General features: G+C 46.8%; 3 protein-coding genes across 3 annotated transcripts; 1 reads left to right on the top strand and 2 right to left on the bottom strand.

Moving 5' to 3' along the window:
- Positions 1-362: 362 nt before the first annotated feature.
- LOC123165262 (1-aminocyclopropane-1-carboxylate oxidase homolog 1) lies at positions 363-1922 on the top strand. Its single transcript, XM_044582893.1, has 2 exons — positions 363-1305; positions 1391-1922. The coding sequence occupies exons 1-2, from the start codon at positions 496-498 to the stop codon at positions 1649-1651; spliced, it is 1071 nt and encodes a 356-aa protein (XP_044438828.1). The 5' UTR covers positions 363-495; the 3' UTR covers positions 1652-1922.
- Positions 1718-7042, bottom strand: LOC123165261 (trigger factor-like protein TIG, Chloroplastic). Its single transcript, XM_044582892.1, has 13 exons — positions 6712-7042; positions 6453-6536; positions 6148-6276; positions 5698-5786; positions 5411-5594; positions 4154-4244; positions 3730-3884; positions 3355-3447; positions 3025-3117; positions 2791-2871; positions 2567-2716; positions 2360-2455; positions 1718-2070 (listed from the first exon to the last, which is right to left on the bottom strand). The coding sequence occupies exons 1-13, from the start codon at positions 6967-6969 to the stop codon at positions 1993-1995; spliced, it is 1581 nt and encodes a 526-aa protein (XP_044438827.1). The 5' UTR covers positions 6970-7042; the 3' UTR covers positions 1718-1992.
- A 15855-nt stretch (positions 7043-22897) lies between these two features.
- Positions 22898-24408, bottom strand: LOC123165033 (aspartyl protease family protein At5g10770-like). The gene has a single exon (XM_044582662.1). It carries the CDS (start codon positions 24406-24408, stop codon positions 23008-23010), a length of 1401 nt encoding a protein of 466 aa, XP_044438597.1. The 3' UTR covers positions 22898-23007.
- Positions 24409-24643: the final 235 nt, after the last annotated feature.

Below are 24643 nucleotides of genomic sequence, written 5' to 3'. Positions count from 1 at the left end.
ATTGAAGAACTCCGGTGATCCCCTGCACCCCACCCCTAAGGATAGATAATGAAGCAATGGCTTCCCCGTAAGATAGATAGTGAGGCAATGGATTCTTCTAAGATAGATAGTGGAGCTGCCTCTTCGGATGAACTAGAAAAAGTGGCTGATACGAAGACAATTTCCAGGCACATGAGATATAGCATAACCGTTCTTTATGAAATATGTTTTCATACTACGTGTATTTGATGTTGTAGATCTTAGCAAATTTATATGTTGAGTCAATAGTTATGGTCTAATTAGATAGGATTATAAAACAAATTGAGCCCAAAATTTTTGGGAGAAACTAGGTAAGAGGTAAGGGTCGAATTGTGGGAGAATCCCGAGAGAGTAACTAATGCAGCCTTGGTTCTTTTCTAAATCCCACGCGAGAGAAAAACGCCGGCCAAGGTTGGCAACAAAGCCGAACAAACGCAGTTCGCCCGGCAAACACAATTGTATTTCTCCCAACAAAAGATGGCAGCAGCCGACGACTACGACACCGCGGTCGCGCTGGCCGAGTTCCAGGCGGCCCGTGCCGGCGTCCGCGGCCTCGTCGAGTCCGGCATCACCTCCGTGCCGCCGCTCTTCCTCGCACCCGGCACAGGCAGCCCCTCCCCACCGCCATTCGAGAAGGAGATCCTCTTCACCATCCCAAGCGTTGACCTCGCAGTCCCGCCCTCATCCAGCCTGCCGCTCATCCGCGCCGCCGCGCGCTCGTGCGGCTTCTTCCATGTCACCAACCACGGCGTCGACGCCGCCGCCGTCGACTCCGCGGTGTCCGCCGTCCGGGCCTTCCACGAGCTGCCCCTCACCGTCCGTTCGGCGTTCTACACGCCCGCGTCCGTCGGGAGCGTCACCTACTCCACCATCCCCATCCAGCCCGGCAAAAATTCCGCCGGTCCTCTCCTCCCCTGGCGCGACACGCTCCAGGTCCGCTTCGGCCCCCCTCCGGCGCCCGACCTCGCCCATCTGCCGCCGGCTTGCCGGGACGCGCTGCTCAAGTACCAGCTGCTCATGACGGAGCTCAGGAAGAAGATGGCCGGGCTGCTGTCGGAGGCGCTCGGCGTCGGCGCGGGGCGGCTGGAGAGGGCGATGCAGGTGGAAGGCGTGCTGATGGCGTGCCACTATTACCCGCCGTGCCCGGAGCACACAGACCCCAGCCTCTTCACCGTCCTGGCACAAGACGGCGTCGGAGGGCTTCAGGTGCGCCTCCACGACGGACGGTGGGCCGACGTGCCGCCGGTGCCCGGCGCGCTTCTGGTCAACATCGGGGACGTGCTCAAGGTGCGTCGTCCCTCCAGCTCTGTAGAAGTGAACTGCTACCAATCTACCACCACGATGATTTACTTGCGGATAGAAAAAAATTCAGGTGGTTTCAAATGATGAGTACGCGAGCGTGGAGCACAGGGTGGTGATCAGGTCTGGTCAAGATGCCAGGGTGTCCATTGCACTCTTCTTTAATCCTGCGAAGCGCCAGGAATCCGACTTGTTTGGGCCCCTCCCGGAGCTCTTGACGGCGGGAAAGCAGCAGCGTTACCGGGCTTTCACCGTCACTGAGTTCATGAACTCCCGGAGAGAGCATGGCCATGGCACCAACTCAATCGACCGGTTCAGGATTGCACATGAATAATCAGATCCAAAGGATTTGTGCGGACTATCGCCATTGCATGCTTGTCAGGACGAACTTGGCTATGTCTTGGCAAAAATGGATATTTAATGCTGTAAAGAAAAAAAACAGTATTTGGATGTCCACTCCTCACACAATATAGTATGCTGTTTATGATATTTGAGCTCGGGACTAGAGTAACACTTTCGGTATGTATAGAGCAAACTTGACATCTACATGTAAACGATACTTCTCTCTTGTGCTATAAACAAGGCAAACCCTTCTGTCTGCAAAACCAAGGTAGGGGCAGAGAGAGTTTGCACGCCTGCCATCCTTGAAAACTGACAGAGCATCTAGCGTCGCGCTCATTTTTTGATGTACTCGATCGTGCAGTTCTCCTTGAGCCACTCGAGCACCTTGGCAGCCTCCAGAACATCCTGAACCTGCATGGTTTTTAGTCCCACAGCAGACAAAGAATGAGATTTTCCAGCCATGGGAACAAGAAGAGGTAGGGAGATAATTTCCTTGGCATTCTCTTGGTTCACTTAATACTACTAGGCATAGTTGTTTAACTGTCATCTTTTTTCTGTGGGGATTTAACTATCATCTACACGTATATTTTAGTAGCAAAAAATTGTCGCATTAAGATCAAAAGGGTGTTGCCAGACCACAGCAAACTGAAGGAATCCAGCACTGAAAATATCAGAAGAAAAAAAAAGAACAGTTAAGAACCTGCTGCTTGATGTTCCCCTCGTCGTAGTCTTGATTATAGCGTTTGAACTCTTCTATAGAGTTCTCAACTTCCTTGACGAGCTGGTCTGTCGAGTACTGCAGGATGATATGTTGTTAATGCATGCATAAGAAAAATGTGTGGACCAGAAGTCAGAAGTAGAGGTTCAATCACTCGAATGACAAATGAAGAACAATCATGTTATTTACCTGCAAATTTTCGGCCTTGAATATTTCACCAACAACCAACATTTGCTTAATGATCCTAGTAATGTTCTCCCTCTCACCCTTTAGGTACTCCTGTACCGACTTTTCACTTGAAAGGGATGCTAGTTGGTCTTTGTCAAGCTTCCTTTCTGCCTGAAGGAACCAATAAATACATTGAGAAAGCAATATATAAAAGCTAACCTAGTGTTAGACTGCTTGTTCAGTACCTGAAGTTGGAGAAGTTTCGCTCCATACAACTGTTGACCTTGTTCTTGAAACAAGGAACGTGGAACATCAACGTCTACCAACTACACAAACCAATGGAAACATTAATGCAAGCTTATGCAATCTTGGAGAGAATGTGAAGAGGAATTTGATAATGGAACCAAAGGTAACATATGGATGATCTCTCTGCAAAAATAATAATACGGAATTGACTATTTCAGAAGCAAGCCCACAACCTTTCCCAGTTGATCGAGGATTGCATTATCTGTTGCTTGTTCTATAGCCGTCTTCTCCACTTCTTTACATCTTTCCAAAATTCGTTCTTTAACCTATTTCAGTCAGAAGGTATGATTTCAAAACAGTTCAAAAAATTGATTGACCATCGTATCGTATGATGATCACAGTTTACAGCTAATATTTCTCAGGGTGAACTGCGAACTATGATCTATCGGGAGTAATTTTCCAAAAAGAGAACAGGTTCAACAGGTACATATCCTGTGATGTTGATTTCACTGCCTATTATTAACTACCAAGTGAAATATATACTACAGCGGTAGAATAGAAACCTCATCGATGGTATTGCATCCTGGAAGGAGCTTTGCGGCGAGCGAATCATCCAATTCTGGCAACTCTCTGAAGAAGAGTTCTTTACAGACAACCTACATAATACAGTCAAAATGGGAATGAAAACTCCAGCACTAGCTATAGATATAGAATAAAAAACTGTGTCACTGTAGTTTGTGTGCAGTCAAACAGGACTAATATACACGTGCATCTATATTTCCCACATGAAAATCATACTAACAGATGTGACGGTAAAAGTAATTCCTAAGTGTAATGACTTCCGTGTGATATAGGCACAATATAATGTGATTACTAATTGGTAGTAAGAGTGGAGTACACAGGTATATACATCTCGGTCTTTAGGAAGTGATACTCACAGTAAACTGGGCACGGACACCTTGTAGAGTTTCCTGCTCAAACGACTCAGGGAACTGAATAGGAAAAGTTCTAGTCTCACCAGGACGAATCCCAATGAGTGAACCCAGAAATCCAGGAACAAGATTAGTATTTTCCTCAGTGTCCAAGTGGAACCCTGTAATCGTAGCAGACGTGCATCACAAGATAGAATGAAAGCAATAGTGTGCATTCTATCTTATCTGGTATTCTGGTATACAAAAGAGAATTCTGAGGATATGTAGACTTGAGAATCACATCACTACATTAGTCAGTTGCAATCAAAAGGCGTATAAAGCCAGAAAAATTTGGGAATTTTTTTTAAATATATAACAGCATATTATCATAATAGGCAAACAATGAAGTTGTGAAATAAAATAGAATGCAGTTGTGCAAAAACAAACAAACCTGTACTCTCAGCTGATGGAATTTTTTCACCTTTAGAGCCGTCAGTCGTTATAGTTTCAGCCAATATATCCAGTACCACTAGATCACCTACCTACATGGTCCAAAAGAGGATGCTATTACAACATAACAACGTTACTGATACTTACCATGAAATAGGATTAATCTAAGATGCCAAATCCAAACAAGCAAGCCACGTAGTTCATACATCCTTCATTTACTATGAAAATCATAATGCTGTTTTTTAGTCATAATGCTGCTTGACACTGACAAGGAAACTGTTAAGGGTATATATGTACATGATGACTTGGCTGTGGTCAACATTTCTGCTAGGTCCATAACTCTCTTTTGTATATAACTATTTCAACTGGAATAAGATGCATATTTGTGAATAATTCTTTTTTTCCTAAGTTGACATGCTAGTAGGGGAATCTCTATAGCTGTAGTCATCCAAGCCTCGCCACCTTCTTTGCCAGAATCGGCAAATGCAGAACAATGAGATCTGCTTCGAAATGACCAGATTACCACCCTGTTTAAAATCTGTGTAGATATAGATCGTATTGACTCCCAACCTCATGGTCTCATCTCATCTTCATGAGATTCAATGAGCATTCGTTGCCACTGACTCTGATCTGGGAGGATCTTAGCAAGATTAATGTTCATCCTCGACTAGCACTTGTGTTCATTGGACTGAACCATCGCTGTTGGCACATTTGCTATTGCCCCCATTATCGTCGTTATTTTTGAATTTCGGTAGATGCCATATGACGTTGCTGACTTATTCAACTATCAGACCATCAGTACAAGTTGCTGAGCTATCATAATGCTACAACTAGTGGAAACATCTATAGATATAAAAGGTACATGGTGTAACATCAAGAAGCTCCTGGAACTGTTTTGCTCAGGCAGTACAATCAGGCTCAATTTTCCTTTGAGAACCAGACAATAATCACTTTATCAGCCATAACAGCCCTGAGCTATAATGCAGGCACTAGCAAATACAGGGGTACTATATATAAGTTAGTGTGGGCATTGTAAGACTCCAGACCATAGAATCAAGAAGACACAAATATATGGAATAAGAAGAATAGTTTGTCACTTTGTCAGATACTACTAGAAATTTAGCCGATTTCTGCAAAACTTTGCCGATTACTTCACAGGGGAAATGAGAGTCCTGAATAAACTAAAGCTAACACACAGTAAAGGTTTCACGGCATATTAATATCACATTTACATACTAGAGCAACTGTAAGAAATCACCTGTAGGCCTCTGTCAGGTACTATTCGAAGCAGCCCGAGAGATTTACGGCGACGCTTAAGCTCTAACTCGGCTGCCTTTTCTGCATCAACAATTTCATCTATTTCAATAACCACTTTGAGGTTCTTATATTTGTCTTCAGATAACCAACGGACTTCAGGAACAACATCCACAGCAACATCATATCTGAGCAAAAATTGGTATAAAGAAAAAATATATGATCAAAACAACAATTTTAAAGTTCAGATAATGAAATAAGCAGGAGACCAAGATGGTAGTAACTGTCTACCTAAAGACATGGTCAAGTGAGAAAGCCTCGTTCATATCATCAAACTTAGTGAGAATGCGCACAGAATCTTCTAATGCCCTCTCTTCTACCTATAAAAAAAGATGACGATATCAGCTGAGCAGATGTAATATTAAGTATAACAAAGCATATATAGTATAAGAGATTGAATCATCAGAGAAGGGATCTGCAGTGAGAAATGTTCTCAGCAAAATATCCGCCGAAAATGTTAAACGGTGCTTCATCTCTGATGATCCGCCCGTTCAGTTCATATGAAATGGTAATCTCTACTTCAAAATTTTCAACTATATCATCACTCTGATAATAATGATGCAAGACAAATACAGGTTACCAGAACTAATTTTGCTTGCCATGAATGGCTGAAACAAAGAATCCATCATGTTAAATATCAGGGTATTGCTTTGTAAAATAGGACTGGGGAGAAATTCATACCGAGGACAATGCTTGAGGAAGTGTGTGTCTTAAGATAGCTTCAACTGTAGCAGCCCGTACATGTTGCGGTCCAACGTAGTTTAAAAGTACATTTTCTGGAACTATCTTTCCAGGCCGAAATCCAGGAACCTGATAAGAAGGAATAGCAGGGGCATACAATATAAAACTGTAGAACATATAGAGCAGCATCACAGACACCATGTAGAATTATCTCTTTTCCCACTTCCGAACCGTCTGGTCTTAGTGATTTAGCTATGATCAACTGATTGTAAAATTTGATACAGGTTTTAGCACAGAAATGGTACCTTGAAACGCTTTGAGTACTCCAGAAGAGTTGTTTGGTAGCACTCCTGGCATATCGAGGGAGGCACCTCCACGCTGAACTTAACCTGCAAAGCAGCACACCATGACCATTAGAATCAAGCATCAGTTCATCAGTTTAGCCCCTAATCTACTCCACTCATCGCACAGAAACTAAGACAACATTCCACATTACAGAATTACGCGGCTCTCCAACTCATATACAACTAGAGAGGCAGTTAATTGAGCAGAGTCGGGGCTAACACTGGAGTTGGGCTGCGGCGTCTCGATGACGCGGACGGAGTCTCCACCACCTGCGGCGGCCTCGCGGAGCTCTACGGCGGCCGAGGCGACGGGGAGTCGACGCCTCTGGGACCGCGAGGTGGAGGCGGAGGTGGACAGGGACCGAGAGGAGGACGGCGACGAGGAACTAGACCAGGAGGCTACGCGTGGGTTTGAGAAATGGCTGCGGCCAGGGTGGATGGAGGCTGTGGAGACGACGGCCGCGGTGGCGAGCTCCATGGCCGCGGCTCGGAGTGGAGCAGCGCGTTTGCTTTTGTGGGGGAGAAGACGAGGGGAGGGGATTAGGATTTAGTAAGCAGATAAGCGAATAAAATAGCTAGTCAGATATTTTTGTGGGCTTTATGTTCTTTCTAAAGAGTTTTATTTTGTTGCAAATGTCCATAGTTTCTTTTTTTGGCTCTATTTGTGTGTTGTAGATGTTGGTATATTTTTCGGTAGTTCTGGCCAAAACCTTTTTTTTTTGACTTAGAACAAAACTAGAACTTCAAATATTTTGGAACCGAGGGAGTAGAAATGATAGACGTGGCACGGTACATATGAGCTCACTTTTAAAACTTAGTTAAACTTGTATTTTTCAAGCTTATAAAAATATAACGTCAACAACGCGCATACGTTCTCTCACGGAAGTCTCTTGAGCGAACAAAAGTTCCTTGCAAGATGTGTTATTTGTCATGTTGAAAATTAAAAAAATGCCATGCTAGCAAAAAGAATTGTCAGGAATTTGCTATGCTGCAATCGAGTAAATTGTCAGGAATTTGCCATGCCGCAACCGAGTAAATTATCGTGTGTATCAGAGATTCACACATGGAAATAAAATACCATCCTACAACATAAAAAAGTTGCCACAAATGTCCATGATTTGTCATGTTGCAAAAAGGAGAATTTTTCATGCCATACCATGGAGAATTGCCATGCTGCAGAAGACAAATTGACACACATGTCTTTAGGTGTTTGCCATTGTTGCATAAGAAGAACTGCCATGTTTCACATAGAAATTGCCATGACGCTAAGATCCCTGACGAAGATCATTCCCTCAGGTTGTGTTTTGTCTAGGCATTCCCTCCCAATGGTCTTTCGAGCTAATGCGTTGAGATTCGTGTGAGAAAACCCTTCGTAGGAACGGCCGATCAATAACATTTTCGTAAAAATATTACTATATTAATTGTTGCTGGTTTAGTACTAGCGACATTTAATATGGATCAGAGAGCATAGAAAAAATCATACGTAAGTATTAGGTATAAACTTACCCTTATAATTTTCATAAAATAATATGACCATTTTGCGATTCATATGAAGATAGAAAAAACTAGAGTAACCTTAGCTACAACTTTTGTTTTTGCGTAGGTCGCAATGTTGGGAATCGTAGCATAATTTTAAAATTTTCCTACGCTCACCAAGATGCATCTATGGAGTATACTAGCAACGAGGGGAAGGGAGTGCATCTACATACCCTTGTAGATCGCGAGTGGAAGCGTTCCAATGAACGTGGATGACGGAGTCGTACTCGCCGTGATCCAAATCACCGATGACCGAGTGCCGAACGGACGGCACCTCCGCGTTCAACACACGTACGGTGCAGCGATGTCTCCTCCTTCTTGATCCAGCAAGGGGAAAGGAGAGGTTGATGGAGATCTAGCAGCACGACGGCGTGGTGGTGGATGTAGCGGGTCTCCGGCAGGGCTTCGCCGAGCTTCTGCGAGAGAGAGAGAGAGGTGTTGCAGGGGAGGAGGGAGGCGCCCAAGGTTGTAGGTTTCTGCCCTCCCTCCCCCCCTTTATATAGGCCCCCCTGGGGGGCGCCGGCCCTGGAGATGGGATCTCAAGGGGGGGCGGCGGCCAAAGGGGGGAAGGGGGTGCCTTGCCCCCCCAGGCAAGTGGGAAGCCCCCCCACCCTAGGGTTCCCAACCCTAGGCGCATGGGGGGAGGCCCATGGGGGGGCTCCCAGCCCACTAGGGGCTGGTTCCCTTCCCACTTCAGCCCACGGGGCCCTCCGGGATAGGTGGCCCCATCCGGTGGACCCCCGGGACCCTTCCGGTGGTCCCGGTACAATACCGGTAACCCCTGAAACTTTCCCGGTGGCCGAAACTTGACTTCCTATATATAATTCTTCACCTCCGGACCATTCCGGAACCTCTCGTGACGTCCAGGATCTCATCTGGGACTCCGAACAACTTTCGGGTTTCCGCATACACATATCTCTACAACCCTAGCGTCACCGAACCTTAAGTGTGTAGACCCTACGGGTTCGGGAGACATGCAGACATGACCGAGACGCCTCTCCGGTCAATAACCAACAGCGGGATCTGGATACCCATGTTGGCTCCCACATGTTCCACGATGATCTCATCGGATGAACCACGGTGTCGAGGATTCAATCAATCCCGTATGCAATTCCCTTTGTCAATCGGTATGTTACTTGCCCGAGATTCGATCGTCGGTATCCCAATACCTTGTTCAATCTCGTTACCGGCAAGTCTCTTTACTCGTACCGCAATGCATGATCCCGTGACTAACGCCTTAGTCACATTGAGCTCATTATGATGATGCATTACCGAGTGGGCCCAGAGATACCTCTCCGTCACACGGAGTGACAAATCCCAGTCTCGATCCGTGCCAACCCAACAGACACTTTCGGAGATACCCGTAGTGCACCTTTATAGTCACCCAGTTACGTTGTGACGTTTGGCACACCCAAAGCACTCCTACGGTATCCGGGAGTTGCACGATCTCATGGTCTAAGGAAAAGATACTTGACATTGGAAAAGCTCTAGCAAACGAAACTACACGATCTTTTATGCTATGCTTAGGATTGGGTCTTGTCCATCACATCATTCTCCTAATGATGTGATCCCGTTATCAATGACATCCAATGTCCATAGTCAGGAAACCATGACTATCTGTTGATCAACGAGCTAGTCAACTAGAGGCTTACTAGGGACACGTTGTGGTCTATGTATTCACACATGTATTACGATTTCCGGACAATACAATTATAGCATGAATAATAGACAATTACCATGAACAAAGAAATATAATAATAACCATTTATTATTGCCTCTAGGGCATATTTCCAACAGTCTCCCACTTGCACTAGAGTCAATAATCTAGTTACATTGTGATGAATCGAACACCCATTGCGTCCTGGTGTTGATCATGTTTTGCTCTAGGGAGAGGTTTAGTCAACGGATCTGCTACATTCAGGTCCGTATGTACTTTACAAATATCTATGTCTCCATTTTGAACACTTTCACGAATGGAGTTGAAGCGACGCTTGATATGCCTGGTCTTCCTGTGAAACCTGGGCTCCTTCGCAAGGGCAATAGCTCCAGTGTTGTCACAGAAGAGAGTCATCGGGCCCGACGCATTGGGAATCACCCCTAGGTCGGTAATGAACTCCTTCATCCAGACTGCTTCCTGTGCTGCCTCCGAGGCTGCCATGTACTCCGCTTCACATGTAGATCCCGCCACGACGCTTTGCTTGCAACTGCACCAGCTTACTGCTCCTCCATTCAAAATATACACGTATCCGGTTTGTGACTTCGAGTCATCCAGATCTGTGTCGAAGCTAGCGTCGACGTAACCCTTTACGACGAGCTCTTCGTCACCTCCATAAACGAGAAACATATCCTTAGTCCTCTTCAGGTACTTCAGGATATTCTTGACCGCTGTCCAGTGTTCCATGCCGGGATTACTTTGGTACCTTCCTACCAAACTTACGGCAAGGTTTACATCAGGTCTGGTACACAGCATGGCATACATAATAGACCCTATGGCCGAGGCATAGGGGATGACACTCATCTTTTCTATATCTTCTGCCGTGGTCGGGCATTGAGCCGTGCTCAATTGCACACCTTGCAATACAGGCAAGAACCCCTTCTTGGACTGATCCATATTGAACTTCTTCAATATCTTGTCAAGGTATGTACTCTGTGAAAGACCAATGAGGCGTCTTGATCTATCTCTATAGATCTTGATGCCTAATATATAAGCAGCTTCTCCAAGGTCCTTCATTGAAAAACACTTATTCAAATAGGCCTTTATACTTTCCAAGAATTCTATATCATTTCCCATCAATAGTATGTCATCCACATATAATATGAGAAATGCTACAGAGCTCCCACTCACTTTCTTGTAAACACAGGCTTCTCCATAAGTCTGTGTAAACCCAAACGCTTTGATCATCTCATCAAAGCGAATGTTCCAACTCCGAGATGCTTGCACCAGCCCATAGATTGAGCGCTGGAGCTTGCATACTTTGTTAGCATTCTTAGGATCGACAAAACCTTCCGGCTGCATCATATACAACTCTTCCTTAAGGAAGCCATTAAGGAATGCCGTTTTGACGTCCATCTGCCATATCTCATAATCATAGTATGCGGCAATTGCTAACATGATTCGGACGGACTTCAGCTTCGCTACGGGTGAGAAAGTCTCATCGTAGTCAACCCCTTGAACTTGTCGATAACCCTTAGCGACAAGTCGAGCTTTGTAGATGGTCACATTACCATCCGCGTCCGTCTTCTTCTTAAAGATCCATTTGTTTTCTATGGCTCGCCGCTCATCGGGCAAGTCAGTCAAAGTCCATACTTCGTTTTCATACATGGATTCTATCTCGGATTTCATGGCTTCTAGCCATTTGTCGGAATCCGGGCCCGCCATCGCTTCTTCATAGTTCGAAGGTTCACCGTTGTCTAACAACATGATTTCCAGGACAGGGTTGCCGTACCACTCTGGTGCGGAACGTGTCCTTGTGGACCTACGAAGTTCAGTAACTTGATCCGAAGCTTCATGATCATCATCATTAACTTCCTCCCCAGTCGGTGTAGGCACCACAGGAACATTTTCCCGCGCTGCGCTACTTTCCGGTTCGGAAGGGGTGACTATCACCTCATCAAGTTCCACTTTCCTCCCACTCAATTCTTTCGAGAGAAACTCCTTCTCCAGAAAGGACCCGTTCTTGGCAACGAAGATCTTGCCTTCGGATCTGAGGTAGAAGGTATACCCAATAGTTTCCTTAGGGTATCCTATGAAGACGCATTTTTCCGACTTGGGTTCGAGCTTTTCAGGTTGAAGTTTCTTGACATAAGCATCGCATCCCCAAACTTTTAGAAACGACAGCTTAGGTTTCTTCCCAAACCATAATTCATACGGTGTCGTCTCAACGGATTTCGACGGAGCCCTATTTAAAGTGAATGCGGCAGTCTCTAAAGCATAGCCCCAAAATGAGAGCGGTAAATCGGTAAGAGACATCATAGATCGCACCATATCCAATAGAGTGCGATTACGACGTTCGGACACACCATTTCTCTGAGGTGTTCCAGGCGGCGTGAGTTGTGAAACTATTCCACATTTCCTTAAGTGTGCACCAAACTCGTGACTTAAATATTCTCCACCACGATCTGATCGTAAGAATTTTATTCTCCTGTCACGTTGATTCTCAACCTCACTCTGAAATTCCTTGAACTTTTCAAAGGTTTCAGACTTGTGTTTCATTAGGTAGACATACCCATATCTACTTAAGTCATCAGTGAGAGTGAGAACATAACGATATCCTCCGCGAGCCTCAACACTCATTGGACCGCACACATCGGTATGTATGATTTCCAATAAGTTGGTTGCTCGCTCCATTGTTCCGGAGAACGGAGTCTTGGTCATCTTACCCATGAGGCATGGTTCGCACGTGTCAAATGATTCGTAATCAAGAGACTCCAAAAGTCCATCTGCATGGAGCTTCTTCATGCGCTTGACACCAATGTGACCAAGGCGGCAGTGCCACAAGTATGTGGGACTATCGTTATCAACTTTACATCTTTTGGTATTCACACTATGAACATGTGTAACATCACGTTCGAGATTCATCAAAAATAAACCATTGACCAGCGGGGCATGACCATAAAACATATCTCTCAAATAAATAGAACAACCATTATTCTCGGATTTAAATGAGTAGCCATCTCGAATTAAACGAGATCCAGATACAATGTTCATGCTCAAAGCTGGCACTAAATAACAATTATTGAGGTTTAAAACTAATCCCGTGGGTAGATGCAGAGGTAGCGTGCCGACGGCGATCACATCGACCTTGGAACCATTCCCGACGCGCATCGTCACCTCGTCCTTCGCCAGTCTCCGTTTATTCCGTAGTTCCTGTTTTGAGTTACAAATATGAGCAACCGCACCGGTATCAAATACCCAGGAGCTACTACGAGTACTGGTAAGGTACACATCAATTACATGTATATCACATATACCTTTGGTGTTGCCGGCCTTCTTCTTGTCCGCTAAGTATTTGGGGCAGTTCCGCTTCCAGTGACCACTTCCCTTGCAATAAAAGCACTCAGTCTCGGGCTTGGGTCCATTCTTTGACTTCTTCCCAGTAACTGGTTTACCGGGCGCGGCAACTCCCTTGCCGTCCTTCTTGAAGTTCTTCTTACCCTTGCCCTTCTTGAACTTAGTGGTTTTATTCACCATCAACACTTGATGTTCTTTTCTGATCTCCACCTCCGCTGATTTCAGCATTGAATATACCTCAGGAATGGTCTTTTCCATCCCCTGCATATTGTAGTTCATCACAAAGCTCTTGAAGCTTGGTGGAAGCGACTGAAGGATTCTGTCAATGACCGCGTCATCCGGGAGATTAACTCCCAGCTGAGTCAAGCGGTTGTGCAACCCAGACATTCTGAGTATGTGCTCACTAACAGAACTATTCTCCTCCATTTTACAGCTGAAGAACTTGTCGGAGACTTCATATCTCTCGACCCGGGCATGAGCTTGGAAAACCAATTTCAGCTCCTCGAACATCTCATATGCTCCATGTTTCTCAAAACGCTTTTGGAGACCCGGTTCTAAGCTGTAAAGCATGCCGCACTGAACGAGGGAGTAATCATCAGCACGCTGCTGCCAAGCGTTCATAACGTCTTGGTTCTCTGGGATTGGTGCATCACCTAGCGGTGCTTCTAAGACATAATCTTTCTTGGCTACTATGAGGATGATCCTCAGGTTCCGGACCCAGTCCGTATAGTTGCTGCCATCATCTTTCAGCTTGGTTTTCTCTAGGAACGCGTTGAAATTGAGGACAACGTTGGCCATTTGATCTACAAGACATAGTGTAAAGATTTTAGACTAAGTTCATGATAATTAAGTTCATCTAATCAAATTATTTAATGAACTCCCACTCAGATAGACATCCCTCTAGTCATCTAAGTGAAACATGATCCGAGTTTAACTAGGCCGTGTCCGATCATCACGTGAGACGGACTAGTCAAGATCGGTGAACATCTCCATGTTGATCGTATCTTCTATACGACTCATGCTCGACCTTTCGGTCCTCCGTGTTCCGAGGCCATGTCTGTACATGCTAGGCTCGTCAAGTCAACCTAAGTGTATTGCGTGTGTTCCGAGGCCATGTCTGTACATGCTAGGCTCGTCAACACCCGTTGTATTCGAACGTTAGAATCTATCACACCCGATCATCACGTGGTGCTTCGAAACAACGAACCTTCGCAACGGTGCACAGTTAGGGTGAACACTTTTCTTGAAATTATTATAAGGGATCATCTTACTTACTACCGTCGTTCTAAGCAAATAAGATGCAAAAACATGATAAACATCACATGCAATCAAATAGTGACATGATATGGCCAATATCATTATGCTCCTTTGATCTCCATCTTCGGGGCACCATGATCATCTTCGTCACCGGCATGACACCATGATCTCCATCATCATGATCTCCATCATTGTGTCTTCATGAAGTCGTCACGCCAACGATTACTTCTACTTCTATGGCTAACGCGTTTAGCAACAAAGTAAAGTAATTTACATGGCGTTATTCAATGACACGCAGGTCATACAAAATAATAAAGACAACTCCTATGGCTCCTGCCGGTTGTCATACTCATCGACATGCAAGTCGTGATTCCTATTACAAGAATATGATCAATCTCATACATCACATATATCATTCATCACATCTTCTGGCCATATCACATCACATAGCACTTGCTGCAAAAACAAGTTAGACGTCCTCTAATTGTTGTTGCAAGTTTTTACGTGGTTTGTAGGTTTCTAGCAAGAACGTTTTCTTACCTACGTATGACCACAACGTGATTTGCCAATTTCTATTTACCCTTCATAAGGACCCTTTTCATCGAATCCGTTCCGACTAAAGTAGGAGAGACAGACACCCGCTAGCCACCTTATGCAACTAGTGCATGTCAGTCGGTGGAACCTGTCTCACGTAAGCGTACGTGTAAGGTCGGTCCGGGCCGCTTCATCCTACAATGCCGCCGAAACAAGAAAAGACTAGTAGCGGCAAGAAGAATTGGCAAACTCAACGCCCACAACTGCTTTGTGTTCTACTCGTGCATAGTAACTACGCATAGGCCTGGCTCATGATGCCACTGTTGGGAATCGTAGCATAATTTTAAAATTTTCCTACGCTCACCAAGATGCATCTATGGAGTATACTAGCAACGAGGGGAAGGGAGTGCATCTACATACCCTTGTAGATCGCGAGCGGAAGCGTTCCAATGAACGTGGATAACGGAGTCGTACTCGCCGTGATCCAAATCACCGATGACCGAGTGCCGAACGGACGGCACCTCCGCGTTCAACACACGTACGGTGCAGCGACGTCTCCTCCTTCTTGATCCAGCAAGGGGAAAGGAGAGGTTGATGGAGATCTAGCAGCACGATGGCGTGGTGGTGGATGTAGCGGGTCTCCGGCAGGGCTTCGCCGAGCTTCTGCGAGAGAGAGAGGTGTTGCAGGGGAGGAGGGAGGCGCCCAAGGCTGTAGGTTTCTGCCCTCCCTCCCCCCCTTTATATAGGCCCCCTGGGGGGGCGCCGGCCCTGGAGATGGGATCTCAAGGGGGGGGCGGCGGCCAAAGGGGGGAAGGGGGTGCCTTGCCCCCCAAGGCAAGTGGGAAGCCCCCCCACCCTAGGGTTCCCAACCCTAGGCGCATGGGGGAGGCCCATGGGGGGCGCCCAGACCACTAGGGGCTGGTTCCCTTCCCACTTCAGCCCACGGGGCCCTCCGGGATAGGTGGGCCCACCCGGTGGACCCCCGAGACCCTTCCGGTGGTCCCGGTACAATACCGGTAACCCCCGAAACTTCCCCGGTTGCCGAAACTTGACTTCCTATATATAATTCTTCACCTCCGGACCATTCCGGAACCTCTCGTGACGTCCGGGATCTCATCCGGGACTCCGAACAACTTTCGGGTTTCCGCATACACATATCTCTACAACCCTAGCGTCACCGAACCTTAAGTGTGTAGACCCTACGGGTTCGGGAGACATGCAGACATGACCGAGACGCCTCTCCGGTCAATAACCAACAGCGGGATCTGGATACCCATGTTGGCTCCCACATGTTCCACGATGATCTCATCGGATGAACCACGGTGTCGAGGATTCAATCAATCCCGTATGCAATTCCCTTTGTCAATCGGTATGTTACTTGCCCGAGATTCGATCGTCGGTATCCCAATACCTTGTTCAATCTCGTTACCGGCAAGTCTCTTTACTCGTACCGCAATGCATGATCCCGTGACTAACGCCTTAGTCACATAGAGCTCATTATGATGATGCATTACCGAGTGGGCCCAGAGATACCTCTCCGTCACACGGAGTGACAAATCCCAGTCTCGATCCGTGCCAACCCAACAGACACTTTCGGAGATACCCGTAGTGCACCTTTATAGTCACCCAGTTACGTTGTGACGTTTGGCACACCCAAAGCACTCCTACGGTATCCGGGAGTTGCACGATCTCATGGTCTAAGGAAAAGATACTTGACATTGGAAAAGCTCTAGCAAACGAAACTACACGATCTTTTATGCTATGCTTAGGATTGGGTCTTGTCCATCACATCATTCTCCTAATGATGTGATCCTGTTATCAATGACATCCAATGTCCATAGTCAGGAAACCATGACTATCTGTTGATCAACGAGCTAGTCAACTAGAGGCTTACTAGGGACACGTTGTGGTCTATGTATTCACACATGTATTACGATTTCCGGACAATACAATTATAGCATGAATAATAGACAATTACCATGAACAAAGAAATATAATAATAACCATTTATTATTGCCTCTAGGGCATATTTCCAACACGCAAATGGTTAGCTTTTCAGGAAAGTTACATGGTAAGTTCCTATCCAATACCTATATGCATGACTTATTTTCGTAAACTTTCGAACTTAATTTTTCAGTAGATGGGTTTCCATGTACCTATATTTCTAGAAGTTTGCTCTAAATCCTACATATGTAGCATGCTACGAATTTCGAGGTCTGGATCACACAAAAATGAAACATGCTATGTACAGTATCACATTCAAACCTGATATCAGTAGTGTCATTCTCGTACTACTCAAAATAGATTGTCCTTTTTGTTTCTTGAGTTATGTGTTGTGTTTGGATATAGAAAAATTTGTAACATGGTATATATATATATATGTCATGTGAAAGTAGTTGTTTTTTTCTCAACAAAAAACTAAATGTTGAACTATATTTGCTTCTACCACTCTTAGTAGTTAGTATCCCATTTGTTTCAACCTTCAACTTATCTCATGTCTGACCGTTCGTGGTGTTTTTGTTGTTGGTGATATGGAATTGCATGCTCTACTCAGTTTATCCAAAACCAAAACTGATGGACAATATACTCCTTCCGTTTCTTTTTAGTTTGCATACAAGATTTGGTTAAAGTCAAACTTTGTAAAGTTTGACTAACTTTATAGAAAAAGATATCAACATTCACACTATGAAATCAATATTATTAGATGAATGATAAAATTAATTTTCACAACATATAACTTTAGCATTGTAGATGTTCAATTTTTTTTCTATAAAGTTAGTTAAACTTTACAAAGTTTGGCTTTGACCAAATCTTATATGCAGACAAAAAGAAACGGGCGGGAGTATTTCAATACCCCCTCATGCCTAAGTTGTTCCATGTGGGATCAATGTAGGTTGCAACTATTTTTATTTAGTAGTTTGTTTGTCGAGTCTTAAACTCGAGGCCTCTTGGAATTGACATGATCCAAGATGTTGTACTGTACCTCTTGGATGGTTTATATAGAGTACATATATGGAGGAAAATACACATTACAAATAATGTAATATTTAAATAGAGAGATGTGTCAATACACAATCATTCAATATCAACCCTGTCGCCTCAGGCTCCTCCTCCTGTTCCTATCCTCCTCCTCGTCACATGTCGCTTGTGCCGGACAAAGCCTCGGCGGTCGGCGGTGGCGGCGGGAGATCTTCTCGTCCTTCCGTTCCTCTAAGCAGCAGATCCATCCTGTCATGGCTGGAGGCATCCATGCGGGATGCAGCCGGTTCTTTCGCTAGATTCGGCCATGGAGGGCTGGCAGCGGAAGGCCCTGAGGCGGTTGTCGTCCGCTCGTCCTCGGCGTCTAAGGTTGCAGCGGCTCCTACGGCAGTGGTGGTCACAATCTACAACACCACTAGCAACGCTAGCAGCAATGCCAGATTCCAAGGCCATGTTGGTGTCAGCGGGCCAAGGGTCTTTCGTCCGGGTCCGGCAATGGTGGCGTCGCCTACCCCCGCAGCAGATGCGGTGACCGATGCACGTTCCATGTTGGCCCCTTGTCCTTGTTAACCACTCCGGTCCGCGGCATCGACCTCACTGCGGGATTACGGTGGCCACCGAAAGATCTTAGTGGGGATTTCTCTCCCCAAATTCGGTGGTGACTTCATGGCAAGATGCAAACTACGTATGACGGCTTGACGCAGAGGGATGGTGGTGCAGTGGCGGCGGTCATACATCACATGCAGCTGCTGGGTCACGGAAAAGTGGTGGTGACAACACATGATTGACTTCAGCCTCGAGCTCCGGGGTGAAAGCCTGGGTTTAACCCTAGCTAGTTATGTATACCTGGCAATGGCGGTGCTTTTACATCGTTACTTTTTTGAAGACGTTGTTCGAATATGCTTGGACTGGTTCTTCGGGGTGAAGACCTAGAAACTGGCCTTGAGTGGTTGGATCCGGTGACAGAGGAGCTCGAGCGTCACTCGGTGTTAGTGTGATGTCATGAGATTATTAGTGCGGATATGGTCATTTTATAGTTTGCCGATCGATATCTAATCGCTTTGAGCTTTTTTCCCTCGCCTACGCATAGCTTTGGTCTTTATGTGACTTTGCTATTTTGCTGGCGTATTTTTTATGTGCGTGTGTTCGTGTTGGCTGTATGCATCATAGCTTTGCAGAGACCGTGTGTAATGCTTATGTAGATACGCTTTGTTTATGTTCTTCGTGCGTTGAGCTGTTTTTCAAGTCTGAGCACATTTGAGTATAAGGTACAATAAGGCGAATATGCATTTGGACAAGAAAATAGTGTCATTTAATAAAAGAGTTCAGAAAGACATCATACATATGTATTAGCGTGGTTGTGCACTTGCAAAACTTTCCATGTGCAAACAATGCTAAAACATATACAAATGATACTTTCTTTTGAACAAAAACATCATGTGAACTTTAAGGTAACACTGCGTTTGAGTTTTTCTATCGTGAATATCTTACACTATACATTTGACATGTTCTCTCTAATACCACCCAAACATTGGCCCTACCACTGCCCTTATGTCAACATCTCCACAGTCCTGATGTTCCTCCTGCCACAGCTGATGTGTGACTAACCATGACCGGCTACCGTGAATCCATCGAGATTGGTAGCTAGGATATGATACCACCTTTTACGCCATCACGGTTCACAAATCGGCATTCCAAACCCCATTTGTGCCGCTTGTGTACTCCAATAATGTCTTAGCCCGTCCAACACTACAAGAGTTATATGAGGTTTGGCCCTCTCACTCATACGAGGGACCACCCACAGATTCACATAAGCCATGCTTTGTCGAATGGATTGAAGTTCTCATGGACACAAACAATTTCCCGTTTATTTTGTAGGGTCTCTTTTGTAGTATTTATTAGAAACAATAATTATTGAAACGAGACTTAATCTTGTTCATCATTTATTACATAGTCTAACAATCGTCATAGAATTTAAAATGGTGGGGAGTGAAAGAAAGATTATGTGAGGGAACAATTCTAAACATCTCAATTGCGGCAACTATGGAAATACATAAGATGAATTCCAAACTTTGGAAGTGGTGGGTTCTCCAAATGCAAGTATTTCGCTTGGTTTGTCATCCAAACCAGGTTTGGGCCACGACAAGCCCGCGAGGCGGGTGTGGCTGAATTGCGGCATTTGCAAGTTGGGCGAAGGTTATCGAAGATGACGACCATATGCTCTTCCATGCTTTGCCACTTCACACCCGGCTACGACGCATTATTCAAGATTAGCTTCCCCTTCCTTTTGAGCCTAATTTGTGGCATGCCTTCACCCACGTAAAACATGGTGGACTCATGTGATGCATGGTAACTAGGGTAGATGCAAAGCCATGGCGTCCTTGCTTTTGTGGGTTTGTGGGTGGTATGGGAGATTTGGAAGGAACATAACGTAAGATTTTTTTTCTCTAAAAAAGTAATGTTAGAGTTTTGACAAACAAGTATACGCCAACGGCCATGCTCATATCTCGCATCTGGAACCAAGGCTCGACTTCGGTGATTGCGTGTTCCAAGCACTTGGGTAGATTTTAGCATTGATTTAGCAAGGAGCATGCAGAAAACATTGGCTCATTACAGGGTGGATTTGAGGTGGGATACTGTGATTGGATTAAGGGAAGAGCTGGCCCCACCCAACTGAAAATAGGGGGGGGGGGGGGTTAATGTGGAGGAAGGAGCCCGTAATCCCCCATAAAAGGTCCGTGTGTGTAACATTTTTGGTTCGATCAAGTGATTAATGGGTGTAAAGAGAAAATTACATAGGGGTCATGAAACTAGGGAAACTTTTGACGGCATGTCCCCAAATGGGCTCTCGACGTGCTTGGCTCTAGCCAGGCGCATTGCTCCATGTTCCTTCTGACAGCACTGATGACGTCGCTCATAGACTTAATATTTTCCCTGAACGTGTAGCTACTTTGTTCCTGCGGCTGGGGTAGCTGTCAGCCCACCCGCGTTCGAGCCTCGGCTTTGCACGCGGCGCTCACGGAGTTTCTTCTATAAAAGAAAGCCAACAAGGATTAGCCCTTGGATTGGTCTCATACTTTTTTTAACTTCGTTCCTGCCAATCTCCTAGCAGATCAGGATGCACATTGATCGCATGCCCTTTTTTGCGCCGTAATCCGAACGTTGGATGATCGTTGTGCCAATGGTCGTGGTGGTTATCTTGAAAACTACCCAGGTTTCCGGATGCAAACTTGCATTCCCAGACGAGATGGATAGAGGGAAATCCTGGACAGAGCACTCCAAACTTCGAATGCAGGGAGGGCAAAAGTAGCCGTTGGGCTAGCCCCTCCACTGTAGCATGTCGTTGCACCGTAGGCGATTTTGATGCAGCAGCCATGAAAACATCTTCATCTTCCTCGGAGTCCACGCCTTGCAGATGATTGATTTGAAGCCCGGCGTGTTGCTGCCCTGGGATTGCAACTAGAGAACATCAACACCGCCAACTAGCATCTTGAGAGCTCCGTCAATGATTGGTGGACCAAGCGTTCGGACGCCTCCAATGCTAATAAAAAGGTCATGGCTTCCCTTGCTATGCTCATATCTTGGACCATTTGAAACAAAGGAACGCACAAGTCTTCCGCAACAAGTGCACCCCACCACCGCTACTGCTTAACATCATAAAAACGGAGGCTCGTCTTTGGGTGACCACGGGTTCAAAAAACCTGAGGGCCATCATTCCGGGAGAGTAGTCTCTTTGTTTCTTATTAAGGCTTGTAACAAACTCTTTTTTCCTCTCTTAATTAATATATGAGGCAAATTTTTTGCCTCCATTTCAAAAAAAAGCCCAACAAATTTTTTGCCCTGGAATTGCACCTGGTACGCGGACTTGTTCGAGTACTCCCGGGAGCATTTGGGGGGAGCCACTAGTTAACGAGCGCTCCTTCGGGAGCCTTGCAACGATCAGCGCCACTTGGCGCGCTCTCAGCCATTTACCACGTGTCGCGCTCTGGGCGCTTCCTTCGGATTTTTTTTATTTTTCCGCATGCGTTTTCGGCTATTTAACGGTTTTTTCCGATGTTTTGGTTTTCCACCGGTCTTGCTTAGCTTTTCGACCAAAAGAAATTCGAAAAAAAAAAATCCGCGAGAAAACGCGTTTTCTTTTTTTTCCCTTTCGCGAGAGTCACGGTTTTGCTTCCTCGAGAGGCACAGTTTTGCTTTCGCGAGAGTCACGGCCGTGCCTCTCGAAAACGAAAAAAAACGCATTTTCTATTTTTTCCCTTTCGCGAGAGTCATGATTTTGGTTCCGCGAGAGGCACGGGTGTGCTTTCGCGAGAGTCACGGCCGTGCCTCTCGAAAACGAAAAAAACGTATTTTTTTGTTTTTTTCCTTTCGCGAGAGTCGCGGTTTTGCTTCCGCGAGAGGCACGGTTGTGCTTTTGCGAGAGTCACGGCCGTGCCTCTCGGAAACGGAGAAAAACGTGTTTTTGTTTTTTTTCCTTTCGCGAGAGTCACGGTTTTGCTTCCGCGAGAGGCACGGTTGTGCTTTCGCGAGAGTCACGGCCGTGCCTCTCGAAAACAAAAAAGAAAACGTGTTTTCTATTTTTTTTCCTTTCGCAAGAGTCACGGGTTTGCTTCCGCGAGAGGCACGGGTGTGCTTTCGCGAGAGTCACGGTTTTGCTTCCGCGAGAGGCACGGTTGTGATTTCGTGAGAGGCACGGGCGTGCCTCTTTCGAAAAGGGAAAACCCCGTGCTCCCGGTTCTGTTTCTTCGTCCGGTTTTTTCGTAAAAAAAAGTTCGTCAAAACCTATCAACATAGGATCTAGTTTTGAAGATCTCGATGTGAGGAATCCAACGGTGAAAGCAGTTTGAGATTTGGACACACGGTTTTGAGAGATAAAACGTTTTGAATAAACGGATCTACGAAAAAGGGGAAAACTCCCAGGTTGCGACAAGTGGTGCGTTGCATGTGCGCCACTTGTCGCAACACGGGGAGTTTGAGTGATCTTTGCAACGAGTACTCCTCTACCAGTGATTTCGGCATTTGGCTAGAATATTGTCGTTAGAGCATGCTTTTGTAATTTTGGGTTGTGCCCTTCCATAGTGTGGACCTGTTAAACTTCCATTCAATCTTTATTAATGAAATGAGGCACATCGTTGAAAAGAAAAAGTAAAGTAGTCGCGTGGTATGTGCTCTTGAACGAAGCAAGAGGGCGACGCACACTCAGCAGGCACCAGCTCTGAACCCGACGCTTCCGCGGCCAGAATCGTACAAGAGCTCCAAGGTACGCTGATTCACGTTGCCGATGATCCCGCCGATGCTGTCGGACCTTTCTCCCCTGAAGGCGAGGCATCCTTCCACCAGAACCCCCGACGGCACGCTGAGGTCGACGGTGGTGCCGCCGCTGAACGTGAGGGCCACCTTGGGCACGGTGACGCTGCTGTTGCCGGTGAAGTTGTAGCACGTGTCGAGCCCGTTCTCCGACGGCGGCAGGAGCGGGTACTGGGACATGGCGCTCTGGAACGCCGACCGCAGCGCCGCGTAGGCCGTCTTCGGGAGCCCCGTGATGACCGTGCCGGAGTCGATGATCATGCCCTTGGAGAACACCGCCGGCGGGATGTCCAGCACTTTCCCGGCGACGCTTATGCCGGTGAGCGTGACGACGTAGAACGTCGCGAGCTCCGGGGATAGGCGGCGCATTGGCGTGAACAGGAAGTCGGCCGTGTTGTTGCTCGGCGCGCCGAGGGTGAGGAACCCGGCGCTGCCGCTGGCCGGCGGGAGGCAGTAGGAGAAGGCGCCGCCGTACACGGACGACGTCTGCGACACGAGCGACTCCGGCGCGCCGCCGAGGCCGAGGAGGCCGTCGAACTTGTCGTAGGGCCCGTGCTGGTTGCTGCCGCAGCCGAAGCTGAAGTTGCTGACGGAGACGCCGGTGTTGAGGGTGAGCATCTCCGTGCTGTACACCCCCGTGGTGACCGCGCGGTTGCCGTACTCGATCGCGTACCCGCACAGGGAGGCGCCATCCGTGCCGTTGGTGCAGCCGTTGTCGTAGCTGTCGACCGAGAGCGCCTTGCACGCGTCGGTGGCGCAGGGGATGGGCGCGAATGTGGACGACTTGCTCGGGTCGAACAGGGGGTCCTTCTGCGGGTAGCATTGCGTGGAATTGCAGGGCGCGCACTGCACCCACGACAGGTCGCTGCCGGTGTCGATGAGCACGGTCTGCTGCACGGCCGGCGTGCCGATGCCCAGGGTGACCACGTACTCGAGCGAGTCGACGGAGTCGCCGAGGAACGTCGGGACGCTCGCGTCTCCTGCTGACAACATTCTCGTGCGCGCCGAGGCCTTGCCCGTGATGTAGTTGGCGCGGGCGCGGTCTCTGCGGAGCCTCTCGGCAAGAGACGGCTTGCCGCTGGCACCCGAGGGCGCGCACGGTCCGTGCCGGTGCGCCAGCGGCACGGACGCACGGTTTGGCAGCTCAGAAGTTACTGATGTGGAGCATGCTGCTTCTGGCTCGAAGGAGCTAGCCGGCACCACGACGAAGTTGTGCTCGTCGCCTCCAAGCGCGACCGAGTAGAGGCTGCATAACAGAGCGCACCAGAGCACGGGGGAAACCATGGCTGTCATGTCCTAGGTTCTTGCTTGTCATGTACGGATGATCGGGTGAGTATTTATCGGCCAATGTCGTTGGCATTTCGATTTGCACTCATCGAAGACATACGGAGAAAACTAGGCAAAGATGAACATTAGGACTACATTACTTCCGTCGCCCTAATTGGATGTACATGCTGCATTGTCCTATTGTCCTTGGCAATGTACGTCGGACTTGCATGCGTTGGCATATGCCGACATATCTGATATG

This window comes from Triticum aestivum, chromosome 7D (assembly GCF_018294505.1).
Source record: "Triticum aestivum cultivar Chinese Spring chromosome 7D, IWGSC CS RefSeq v2.1, whole genome shotgun sequence".
Classification (NCBI taxonomy): domain Eukaryota; kingdom Viridiplantae; phylum Streptophyta; class Magnoliopsida; order Poales; family Poaceae; genus Triticum; species Triticum aestivum.
The sequence above is the reverse complement of the archived record's forward strand: the minus strand, read 5'-3'. Positions and strand labels throughout refer to the sequence as shown.

Excerpts from the sequence above, each read along its gene's own strand:
- LOC123165261 (XM_044582892.1), bottom strand. The coding sequence starts at position 6,969 with ATGGAGCTCGCCACCGCGGCCGTCGTCTCCACAGCCTCCATCCACCCT. Across the intron at positions 5,595-5,697 it reads TCACTTGACCATGTCTTTAG|ATATGATGTTGCTGTGGATG; the intron begins GTAGACAGTTAC and ends ATTTTTGCTCAG. Across the intron at positions 3,885-4,153 it reads TCCATCAGCTGAGAGTACAG|GGTTCCACTTGGACACTGAG; the intron begins GTTTGTTTGTTT and ends CTACGATTACAG.
- LOC123165033 (XM_044582662.1), bottom strand. The coding sequence starts at position 24,408 with ATGACAGCCATGGTTTCCCCCGTGCTCTGGTGCGCTCTGTTATGCAGC.
- LOC123165262 (XM_044582893.1), top strand. The coding sequence starts at position 496 with ATGGCAGCAGCCGACGACTACGACACCGCGGTCGCGCTGGCCGAGTTC. Across the intron at positions 1,306-1,390 it reads ACATCGGGGACGTGCTCAAG|GTGGTTTCAAATGATGAGTA; the intron begins GTGCGTCGTCCC and ends AAAAAAATTCAG.